Raw genomic sequence first — 12103 nt, forward strand, 5'->3', positions numbered from 1 at the left:
CAAGTACAAACTGCTTTTTCAATAATCAAAGGAAAATGGAAGGTCTTTTCAATGCTGATTAAAATCAATGTAAATTATTTTTATTAAAGGCAAAATTTGGTTATATTTTTCAGCTTAAAAATAAACAAAAATCTGTAGTAAAAAAAAATTGAGATCTTACACAAAGTAACTTTAATTGAATCTAGAAATTAAAAAATACTACTAAGGCTTTGGAGTCTGTGACTACATATGAGTCAATTTAAGCATGTCCTACAATATTAACATCTTGCTTGAGAATCTGATGATTCTGAAAATCTGAAATTTCCAAGTAAAAAGTTGTGATGGAAGAGACTGGCAGAGTGGCAGAGCAAGTAAAAGAAAACCTGCTAGTTCCAACTGGCAACTAAAAAGGTCATTGGAGACTCTGAAAGAGTTTTTTTGAGTGAATGTCAAGAGGCTAGTAAGGTTCTATGGCGCAAATAAGCATGACCAACTCCAGGCAATGGATGCAGAAAAAGGTTCTAAAGACTTATATGAGGAAATGAGAAAGGCAAGAAAGTAGTTGGATGCAAAAGGGAATATGTGTGTGGATTTATTGTTGATTTTGATGGGGTATTAGAGTTTTTTTGTTTCTTGTTTGTTTGTTTGTATTGTGGGTGGGTTTTTTTGTTTATTTAGGTTTTGGCCTTTTTTTTTTTTAAGGAGAGGGAAGACTAAGTCACACATTGTGAAGGAACAGAAGCAAGAAGAATAAAATTAACTAGAAAAATAATGAACAATAAAAGGAGTGAACACAGGGAAGTCAGAAATTTAGGTAAGATCATTTCACTGAAGGAAATGGAAAAATAAAAGGAACAGAAAATGCAAAATGGCTCAGTCAGTGACTGAGATGGGAAGGATACAAAGTTGAGTGAAAGGGAAGCTCACAAAACATTTTGGATCTCCTCTGATCTGCTTGGGACAGACAACAGCAATTCAACCAGCGAAGCCTCCAATAAAACAAAAATTTCTAATATTACCTGTATTTTATCTGCATATATCTCAACTTGCTGAATCTGTATTTTAAGTACTTTCAGATTTCGAGCTTTTTCAGCTTTCTTCGTATAGTTAAACTTCAAATTGTTAAATTTTTTTTTGAGATCCTTAAATGATTCTCTGAGCTGAAACACAGTAAGTACATTTTGTTAGTAAAAGAGAATCCAGCACACTTCTATTCAGGTTTTATTAACAGATGTTTAAAAGACTATAGTCTGAACACTGAAAATGTAGTACTGAAATTAATAATGTTATGCCATGTCATAAAGCATCCTCATTTCTATAAGTATGGTAGCACAGAGATTCTGCCTAACAGATACCCAAAGAAAGCCTCATCTAATTACAGCTAGATAGATTTGGTAGCACATAACAATATTATTACCAGTTAGCACTGACTTGGTGCAGCAAGCTCAACATTAGTGAAAATGATTTTTATAATAATATAAACTAAGATGAATTAGTAGCATCCTTGTCTTTCAAGACTTTTCAGAAAGGCTTGTATCAGCTGCAATTATTACTATTAGTTATATTAAATTTGCTATAAAACTATTTTGTTATTTAGATGGATTGTGGCTACATTTTCTTTAATCGACAAAATATTTTTAAAATTCACACTGATAGGAATAACACTGATGAAGCTCTAGGAAGCTACACTTTCCTTTATACATACATGGATCAGATGCATTACCAATTTACCAGAACAAGTTTAATACACATCAAAGAAGAGCACTATATGATCAATATAATTTTAAACGCAGTGTTTATTTACCATGGGAACAAGTTATAATGTAAGTGTTTGGGGTTTATTTCAGTACTATTTACCTATTTGCTTTAATATCCTTTTCCAAGACTGCCCTTAATAAACCACATATCATTCTTTGCATCATATAAATAAGCAGATCAAACATACTCAGCTAAACTATCTTTAAAGAACTATGGATTATTTAAGTAGCATTTTTTCAATATTTTCTCTTTGAAAGCTATGTAATTTCCATTTTTGTTTACAAAGACAAAAAATACTTTTAGACATTACAGATACTTTTGAATGCATTTAAGCAATGGATAAAAGAAGTAGACAAGTAAAAAACCTGCTTAAAATATGCTGCTGGTACCTTATAAAAGGCACTATTTTAATTACATTGTTATGCCATGATCCTATTTTTAAATTAATTCATAAAATCTGAAATAGAAGAATATAAGAAGTACTGCAATTTTTATTTTTTTTTTTTTTTTTTAGAATTCTGTATCCTTTGGGTTGCCAATTTTTTACTTTTAGGACAATGTAGAAATACATTATGTAAAATGGTACAACGTAAAATATTTTATTTGATTAGTGTTAACAAGGTCAGGTCACATCCACAGTTTGATATTTAATTTACATATTTGAGGCACTTTTTTATATTAAAAAGCCCTACAAACTTCCCCCTGCCCTCCTCGTCCTCCTTGTCAGAGAGTCCATGGAGTAATGAATGCTCATTTTGCAGCTACTCTTATTGGAACAGCTAGCAATTAAACATTATTATTATTGCATACTAATGTTAATCCATCAAGGAATATATTTTTCATTTTCATTTCATCTAGTGGGATGTTGCCACATTACTGCAGAATAGACAAATGGTGTTCATTCAGTGTAATAGAAAAAAAAGGAATTCTATCACTGGCTCTGTGATCTCCAATTAATTTAAGCTCTTTATCCCACCTAAGTACACAATAATAAAATCTATCTAAACCCCCTCTGTTAATAAAATCTACTCTGCAGAACAATGTTTTGTATTCAGAACACAAGAGCCTTATTTGCTGGTTAATTTTGAGGAAAAGCAGCAATAAGCAAGAGTTTATTTTAGCTCATTTCACTGGCTTATGCACATATATAGGTTACTGATCGTTTATAAGGCCAGAGGCTCTCCTCCTAGCAGTATGTGAAATCAGATCACCTTGTTTCAGATATGATATCTCATGTGTCAAAGGTCTGCAGCTGCTGTCACTCATCTCTCTTAGCCCCAGTGGAAAAACCATATTCAGCTCAGACTTGTACATTACCCCGTCAGAGTGCATGTACACAATTCCTGTATCATCAACAATCGTGCCAAATATGATACAGAGCTGCCAATTTTTAGAAATCCAAATGTAACTCAGTTTCCCACTATTTTCCACAAAATTAAATGAGAAATACTAAAGGAACTATAAACCCTAATATGCTTCAGTGACTTCAGCCCACAAGTTTAGTGGAACTTTAACTTGTCCATTGTGTCATAGCCATAAATCAGGCAGCTGTTCCTAACTATAGCTGGCCTGTCATAGATAGAGAATGATAGTAGAGGAGAGGGGTTTAGGTGCCAATTGCTCCCATTTATCACAAAACTGCAAAATACATGGAAAAAGCAAGTTATAAAGCTGTGTTAAACATTTAATCTTTTTTACAGTAGAGTTCCAGTAAAACATTTTGAATTCCTGTGCAAGCCACCCTAGGAAGGCACTTCAATGTTGTTAGCCACTTACCTTTCTCTTTTTATTCATACATTAAACATTTAGTAGCACTAGCAATCAAAACAGCCCATGAGAGCAGGTTGCTGAATATAGGTTTTTAAAGTGGCAAAAATTAAAGAACAGCCATCCAGAAAGTGGGAAGAAAGAAAAGGCATTTAATTCTGGGACCGCAATCAAAATAAATTACAAGGTGATAAACGTGCTAAGTATCAGTTCCTACTTACTTGTGTACAGAGGTAGCTCATTACTGTCTTTGATTAAAATCCACATTTTGAATCATACCTTTCCATAAATGTATAAACCATGATATGATGAAGAGGAAAGAAGTGAGATAACTGCAGGGAGCTGAGAACCTACTTCAGGATATTACTCTTCTGTTGCAAGTTTTGTGCAGACATGCATAAATGTTATTTCCAAAGTGATCACCTAAAGAAAAGGCTTTTTCATTGCAAAGGTTATCTTATGTGTCACTTATAACCCCATGAACAGATTCAGTGTAGTATAAAGCTATGGTTAAACTGAGGCTTGGCTCATGTCTGTCACAAATGGTTGCGGTGTAATGCAGTGAAGTTACAGCTCTTTGGAGGCTGCTACTTCAGCTAGTCATTAAAGCAGAAAGCCCAAACTGGCATACAAAGATCCCAAAGGTCACATGAGCTTTTGTTATAGGTTTCAAAGATGTGCAAGGCATAAATCCATTTTTAAATTTAAACAGGAGAAGGCACAGAAAAGGCACACATTTTACTCTTCTGTCCTCCAAAACTCATTTTATATATTCTTGGCTATAAATTTAAGTACATGTTTTCTTGATTTTTGCAGAAGCACTGATATGTTACAAACACAGGGAGCTAGCCAGCTCCTCCAAGTATGATATTCCCAAACACCAGTAAGTCCCAAACAACAAAGCCCTTGTTTACATGCTTTATTTACATGGTTGATCCACCACATTAAATGTAAATTAATTAAAGTGCTTACAGGAGAATCCCAAACATTTTCAGTCAACTTTAATGTTTGCTTTGTACACTGGTAAATCACAACTAAATTGTCGGACGTCTGTTTAGTATGTGACAGCTATGAACAGCTGCTTCTTGCTCCTCGCACATGAAATATTTATTTACTTTGAAATAACTATTCCTTTACCATCTATTATGTTTGACAGGTCAGCTAGATACTACTAATGCTGGAACAAATTTCTGATGTTAAAAGTAACAATTTAAAATGCTGAAGTGAACAATCTTGAAGTAGTTCAGGGTCTGGTTTCTTGATCCTTAAACAGAATTAGTTACAAATACTTAATGGGAAAAAAAAAAAGGAAGAAAACAACCCAAAAACCAAACCAACCAACCAACCAAATAAAAAAACCCCAAAACCAAAAAGCAAAACCCAAAACAAATAAAAAACAAAAAGAGAAGAAGAAAAATGGCAGTGAATTAATGCATATACAGGTATATTAGTCAAGTATTTCTTTAGGAAATACCTTCTATTCTAAGAAAAATGTATCCACACACCAGATTTCTATATTTCAGTTAGTTGACATTGAAGCTTCAATTAGGATTGGGGATGACAGGTTTTAACTTAAGCAGGCAACATGGCTTTCCCAACATACAGTGACGAAAAAAGCCTCAGTAATTATCATTGTAATTTAAAATATTTTATGCAAATACTTTGCAGAGTCCATTAACTATGAGAACCTAATGCATTACATTTTGCATTATATGACATGGCGTAAGACATGTCACTACCACACTTTTCCTTTAAACTTGACAGAGACAGAAGGTGGATACTTTTCACGAACACACAAAAATATGTTGTAAAAGAAAAGAAAATCCAAATAACAGTTTCCTCATTAAAAATAGGAGGGATAAAATTCTCAGTCAGCTCTATACTTTGATGATTTAAAGAAAATGCAGTATTTTTTTCAGGTGTGGATTTACTTCGTGAAAGATAAAATAAGAAATCATAAATTTCAGGGTTCTGTTTCCACTATGTTTCACACTACAGGGAGCATTAGTGTGATATTCTCCCAGGTAAGAATCCAGTTTCTGTATTTCATGGATGCTCAGAAGTACAATCTACAGCACATTAAGTGTAAAGGCCATCAGCCTCTTATTTTAATGGATCACTCTAAGAAAATTCTATGGAATATTTTTCCTAAATTAATTTTGCTGAGACCTACCCAGTCCAACCTGATAAATTGTGAATAAATTTGTATTTGTCTTACTAAGATGCTATGTTAATAACCATATTAACTAATTTTTTTAACATAAGTTACATAATACTAATTTCTACTGTCTTGTGCTAAAGAACATTTCCTTTTGTTCTAGCAGGTTTTAAAGTATCATTTCTTGGGTTTCTGAAGAAATGTTAAGTATGAAATTATTTTAAATTTTTCATTAAAAGACTGAAAGTTCTAGTAGCTTTACAACTGCAATATATGTAAATACTACATTTGTTTGAAACTTTAGCTTTGTAAGAAAGAAAACTGAAGACTCTTGTATTTCAAAGGAAACTTTGAGAGCTGAAAGTCAAAGAAAATGCTGCTGTTCTGTTTCTTGTGGTACACTGGAAGCACTTTATTGCCCACCCAACAACTTTATATAATCCTGAACTGCAAAGGTAAGGACCATAGATTATTTAGATTGTGATATATATATGTATATATATATATATCATAGATTTGATATATATATCCTATCATAGATATACATCATATAGATATATCATATATATATCAGATCACAGATACGCGTCATATTATTCTGTGCGTATCCAAGGTTCCTGGTAAAATGAAAATCAACTTTTCTGTATACATATGAAACGTTCAGCCTGGAGAAGAGAAGGCTGCGTGAAGCAGCCTTCCAGTATCTGAAGGGGGCCTATAGGGATGCTGGAGAGGGACTCTTCGTTAGGGACTGTAGTGATAGGACAAGGGGTAATGAGTTAAAACTAAAACAGGGGAAGCGTAGATTGGATATAAGGAGGAAATTCTTTCCTATTAGGGTGGTGAGGCACTGGAATGGGTTGTCCAGGGAGGTTGTGAATGCTCCATCCCTGGCAGTGTTCAAGACCAGGCTGGACGAGGCCTTGAGTGATAAGGTTTAGTGTGAGGTGTCCCTGCCCATGGCAGGGGGGTTGGAGCTAGATGATCTTAAGGTCCTTTCCAACCCTAACTATTCTGCGATTCTATGATTCTATGATTCAGGGGAATGATAAACAGGATTACAGAACACATGTATTACAGAATACAACAGCCCTTCTAGCATTCATTTAATGTGTTGAAATTCACCTTGTTTACCTCATTTATCTCTTCTTGAGTGGTGCAGTGCTGGAACTGCTTTGAGAGCTCTTCCTCATACTTATCAGCTTTGGAGCGCCAGTCAATGCTATCACACTCAAATCTAGCAAGTTCTTGCTTCAGATTCTTTACAGAAACATTCAAGCAATTCTACACAGGGAATAGACAAAGAAACTTATGAAATTCAGGAAATGCATCAATTAAACCAAATTAATATTAAAATAATTTTGAAGCAGAACATCCCTTAGTGATATCAGTCATAAAGGGCTAAACCATTAAACCTCCACTGTAGGGAGAGCAATTACGTAGCAGTTTAAATCAGTAGTAGTATGATGAGTAGTTTTGGGTCAAAGTCACAACTCCCATATGGTGTCTTCTCTGAGCAAAGAGGAAGTAGCTTACTCCAGTCCTTTAGCACCTGGAGATTAGCTCCTTTCTGCTGTCAATCAGTTCATGGTGTCTGAAGAGCACACTGCTGATGTCAATAACCTAGGCAGGTCATAAGGGAATGTCTTGCTTTCTCCCTAGTAAACAAATACAGAGCAATGACAGTCTTGCTCTGAATAACTAACTCCTTTCTAAAGCGATACACATCTTGCCATGCAAATCAGTCTTGAATCCACTAATAGGTAGATTATATTTCTGTTTTGTTCTTTTGTTATTCTTTCTTTATAGGAGAATATCTATGCAAAGCAAAATTTACAAAGTAGCACAAGTCTAATACATAAATGTGACATTGAAGAAATCACTAAGAGGGGCTTGAACTGCACAACGAATACTAGAGAACAGAAAGTCATGCTATTTTGCTTCCAAGCAATGCTATTTTAAGATTAATTTCCTCCCTGTATCAAATCTATTTCAACTTTCCAGGGTAAAATATGTTCACAGACCATTAAAAAGTTAAAGCAAGATTACAAATAAATTACTCTTCTCTTTGTAAAAGAAATTTATAATGTGAGTAACTACTGAAGAATAAGTTTCATCATTCCTGGATGTTTCATTTAATGACTATATATCTGCAAACTCAAAGTAGAAATTAAAAAATCCAGCTGTCTTACGTTTTATATTTTGAGCTTTTTAAAAGGCATCTTGAACCTCTGTATTTACTTTCTCAGAGTTTTAGTATATTTTGTGCATCTAAAATTCATCCAGATAGTTTCAATATTCTTTCAGATTTGTCCTTGATTTCATAATTATAATTATAAACATATAAAAATAAATATTATAATATATTTATAATATAATATAGATACATATAATATGTATATAATATAAATATATATAGCATAATATAAATAATAAATAGTTATGAATATAATTATAATTCTACTCACAGGTTGCTGCACTGCAGACAGGATATCCACTCCCTGGGTAATAAGTAGTTTGTATAGCTGTCTGATCTGTGCATGTTTCTCCTGAGCATTCACAAGGCAGGCTTTAGCATGATGCACATTTTCAGGGGCCTCACATGTTTCAGGAACATCCAGTTCTCCTAATTTTGATAGACATTCCAGCTGGAATATATTAAAACCACTGTGTGTTTAAAATAATGTGAAAGGAGGCTTACAACTCCCTCCTTACCTAAACATGCTACCCTAAATTTGTTGACATGGGTTGAAGTAACTAAATTTGGGTTCATATCTGAGTTTTAAATACTCCAAATTTCATGCAATTTTAGACCCAAAATTTTAATTCTGATCACCAGGCAGGTTAACGCTGTTTGCTTGGGAAAAAAAAATAAGATGACAGGCACCAAAACCAGGAAGAGTTTAACTGTAATGAGAAGAAAATGTATTTTAAAAGATTATACTCACTTCTTTTTTAATGTGATGGAACTTGACTGTCTTGTTGAAAATCTCTTCATATTCTGTCATGGTGTCCTTTAGAGTTTGATGGAAATGAATAAGCTCACTTATTCTCTCAGAATTCTCTTTCACAGGAAATCCTTTCTGACTTGGCAATTCTAATAATTTTGTCAGGTACTCAAGCTCAGCATTCAGTTGCTAGAAAAAAAAAAAGTACAAAGAAAAAAGTTACAGCATACAAATATATTTGCAACAAAATATTTACACAAATATATTTGCAAGTTTTACCTTACAATTTGATGAAATAACAATCTAATAACAGTAAATTACCTTGGGAAAAATCAGTGCCATGCTCTTTAAAACATCCTCCACAAACTTTACTTTTTGCAAGGTGTGAATCTCAGCTAGCTATCGCTCAGAAACAACCTTGAATCAAAACACGTAAAACTGACATGTAGGGAAACTGCAAACTGAATTGGTGAAACTCAGTGTCCTGGGTTCAGCAGTAGCAGTCATTTTTCTCCTTCTTGGTAGCTGGTGTAGCGCAGTGTTTTGACTTTCAGCTCGGGAACAGAGCTGATAACAATGTTTTGGTTTGGCCAAGGACTTTGTGAGCCTCATGCTCTGCCAGGGGGGAGGGGAAGCCAGGAGGAAGCAGAGACAGGACACCTGACCCAAGCTAGCCAAAGAGGTATTCCATACCACAGCACGTCATGCCCAGGATGTAACTGGGAGTTAGCTGGAAGGGCTGGGAGACTGCAGGGTTGGAGGAGGTATCGGTCGGAGCTTGGTCGGGCCTGGGGAGCGAGTTATCGGTCAGCGGGTGGTGAGGTGTTGTATTCTCTTCCCTTGTTATTTCCTTTATCATTATTATCATTGGTGGTAGCAGTAGTGATTTGTGTTATACCTTAGTTACTAAACTGTTCTTATCTCAACCCGTGGGAGTTGCATTCTTTTCGATTCTCCTCTCCGTCCCTCCGAGAGCAGGGGGAGGGCAAGAAAGGAGGGGGGGAAGTGAGCGAATGAATTACCTGACTGGGTTTAAACCACGACACTCAGAGGTGTTATGAAGTTCAGTATGACTTACCTCAGCCTCTAACCAGCTCTAACTCAAAAATGTGAAGCTGATACTCTCCTTGTACTTCTACCACTCCAATGCTTGTGTGTCACTTTAATACGCAGCTAACACTGCACCAGATGTTCTCTGGATACTAAAGGTAAAATGTCTTTCTTTCTTACCTTACAAACACATGCAAATCCTTCCTCCTGGAAAAGTAACATAAAACATCAAACACTGCAGCCCCAGAAACTCTGTCTGGGGTCACTGTGAATCTTTACTGTGCCAAAAAGAGATTTTGGTCTACCATGCACTTCACTAGCTTAGTTTTTCACCTGATGCTGTGGTTTCATTTGGTGAAGCTTTTTTTGTAGTTCCAAAACAATAAAAGGGTCATTTCCAAGGTCAACTGTTACTGCAAGCTGAAGTGCCTCTTGAAGAATCTCTAATCCATGGGTAGTCTAAAAGATAATAAAACAGTTCAGTGTCTCCATCTATAGTATAGTGAAGAAAAAAATAAAAAAAAAAAAAATTAAAATCTAAATTTGTAACAAGACCCCTTCCCAGAGCACACAAATGTTGTCAGTAAAACCTCAAATCCTATAGGAAATCTTCAAGATAGTGTGCAAAAATGGTCAGACACCAAGGTCAGAGTACCCATACACACATATTTTCTGTAATAGAAGATGTCGTAGTTTAGTGATAAGTAGCACAAGACAAACAGCAGCAACAAATATCTGGTCCTAGCCTAGCTAGTGTTGCTTTCAGGAGCATGGCACAACATCCCTGTGCCAAGGAGATTTCAGTCTTCTTTTGTTATGAACATGGTTGGATTTGAGTTTAGTAACTATTAAGAGACAATTTAGTTTAGTAACTCTTAAGTCACAATGAAAATGTGCTTTTTAAAAACAAAACAAACCCCCAACAAAGCTAAAAAACCCTAAAGCACTGCTGGTATAGTATGAGGATTTGATTAAAATTTCAGATTTGAAGTGGGGACTTGTAGCTTACTAATCATCTATTTCTCACATGACAGATATAATAATTGATGAGACAGTCACAGACAAACTAATAACCATGAATAAATGTTTGCCACATTTGCTTTCTTTCTAGTCAATCTACTTACAGTTTTCAGCTGCTCTTTAAATATCTGGTGCTGTTGCTTGATGGGTTTTACTTGAGTAATTTTAAAATTCCAGATTGCCCAAAGATCAGTCAGTTCTTTCTTTTCTTTACTCAGATTAACAATGACATCTTCTGTTACTCGTACAGATTTTTCTACTTTTAATATTAAACTCTTATTTACCTGGCAAATAAACAGACACATTTTTTTCCACAAATGTTTTTATAAAATGCAATTAAAACTTCATAATTTTATAGTCTCAAAAACGCTTAATAAAAATCTATTCTAAAGTAGATTCTTCAAAAATTTCTGGTACGCTGGGTGCCTTTAAAAACACTTTTCTCTTAGAAATAAGCATAGATCAACAGAATTTCTCTATTGAGGACGTGGCTGATGTTAAAGTTAAAAACAAAACAGGTAAGTAATGACTGAATTTTTGCCATCTGATGACTCCAACTCTCATACAAAATGATTTCCGAATAGACAAAACTACCCAAAATGGCCTTTTGGGCAATTGCAACTGAAACTGAAGTGAATGAAGAAAAGAGCACTCCTTTCTGCTGACAGATGAAGCAGCACTGAAGCATGGGAGGAATAAAGTATTTAGCATTTGAATATTCAGCGTTTTTTCCTCTTTTTAACAGAGCCCATATCAGAAATCTCAAAAAACTAGGTAATGCTGTTTCTGCTTTCCAGATTTCAGAACTTTTCTTTTAAATAAGTGTTCATAAATTACTTGTATGACGTGTATCTTCCAGACATTTAAAAGCTACAATCTGAGAATATAATGGGAACAGAGTAGCACAAAACATGGTGGCAGCACAGATCCTTAGAGATAATATCCGAAGGTATGTTAAGACTTCAAGTGACTGCAGTGCAACCTCATCTTCACACATATTCAGCTTGCCTTTACACTGACTATCTCATCTGTACCTGGCTGTACCCAGCTGTGATAGCACACAATTTAGCTTACACTAGCTGCCAGGCACTTTCCCTCCTTAGAGTAGGTTTTTCCAGTTCATCTTGCATGCTGCTGTATGTTGCCAACACCATCCCCTCCTCCTCACTCTAATGTAACTGCTCCCAAGTCAGTCTTATAAAAACAGAAAGAACAGCTGGGTGTCCAGGCTGTCTACGTTAACTGGGATCGCTTTAGGAGGAGTGACTTAGGGAATGACTGCACATCTCAAATGATTATCTCATGAAGAAGTGCTGGAAAATTAGATAGGGATGCCTAGATAGTACATCTGAACTCAAGACAGAATGTAAAGACACTAGGAAAGATTATCTGTAAGGAAGTAGCTCTAGCATCCATCTCTTTA

At 35.0% G+C, this 12103-nt stretch overlaps 1 protein-coding gene across 2 annotated transcripts in view; it reads right to left on the minus strand.

The window, feature by feature from the left end:
* Positions 1–12103, minus strand: part of CCDC141 (coiled-coil domain containing 141) — a 92439-nt gene that overhangs the window by 22526 nt on the left and 57810 nt on the right. For both annotated transcript variants that reach the window (XM_061454548.1, XM_061454556.1), the window contains exons 16-21: positions 10785–10964; positions 9994–10119; positions 8611–8799; positions 8131–8310; positions 6797–6946; positions 999–1139 (exon numbers count right to left, since the gene is read on the minus strand). In XM_061454548.1, the coding sequence (XP_061310532.1) occupies positions 999–1139; positions 6797–6946; positions 8131–8310; positions 8611–8799; positions 9994–10119; positions 10785–10964 (966 nt within the window). The remainder of the gene's footprint in view (positions 1–998; positions 1140–6796; positions 6947–8130; positions 8311–8610; positions 8800–9993; positions 10120–10784; positions 10965–12103) is intronic.

This window comes from Pezoporus flaviventris, unplaced genomic scaffold, assembly GCF_033815535.1.
Source record: "Pezoporus flaviventris isolate CSIRO_AGI_PZ_B2104156 unplaced genomic scaffold, CSIRO_AGI_Pfla_v1 ptg000001l, whole genome shotgun sequence".
Lineage (NCBI taxonomy): Eukaryota > Metazoa > Chordata > Aves > Psittaciformes > Psittacidae > Pezoporus > Pezoporus flaviventris.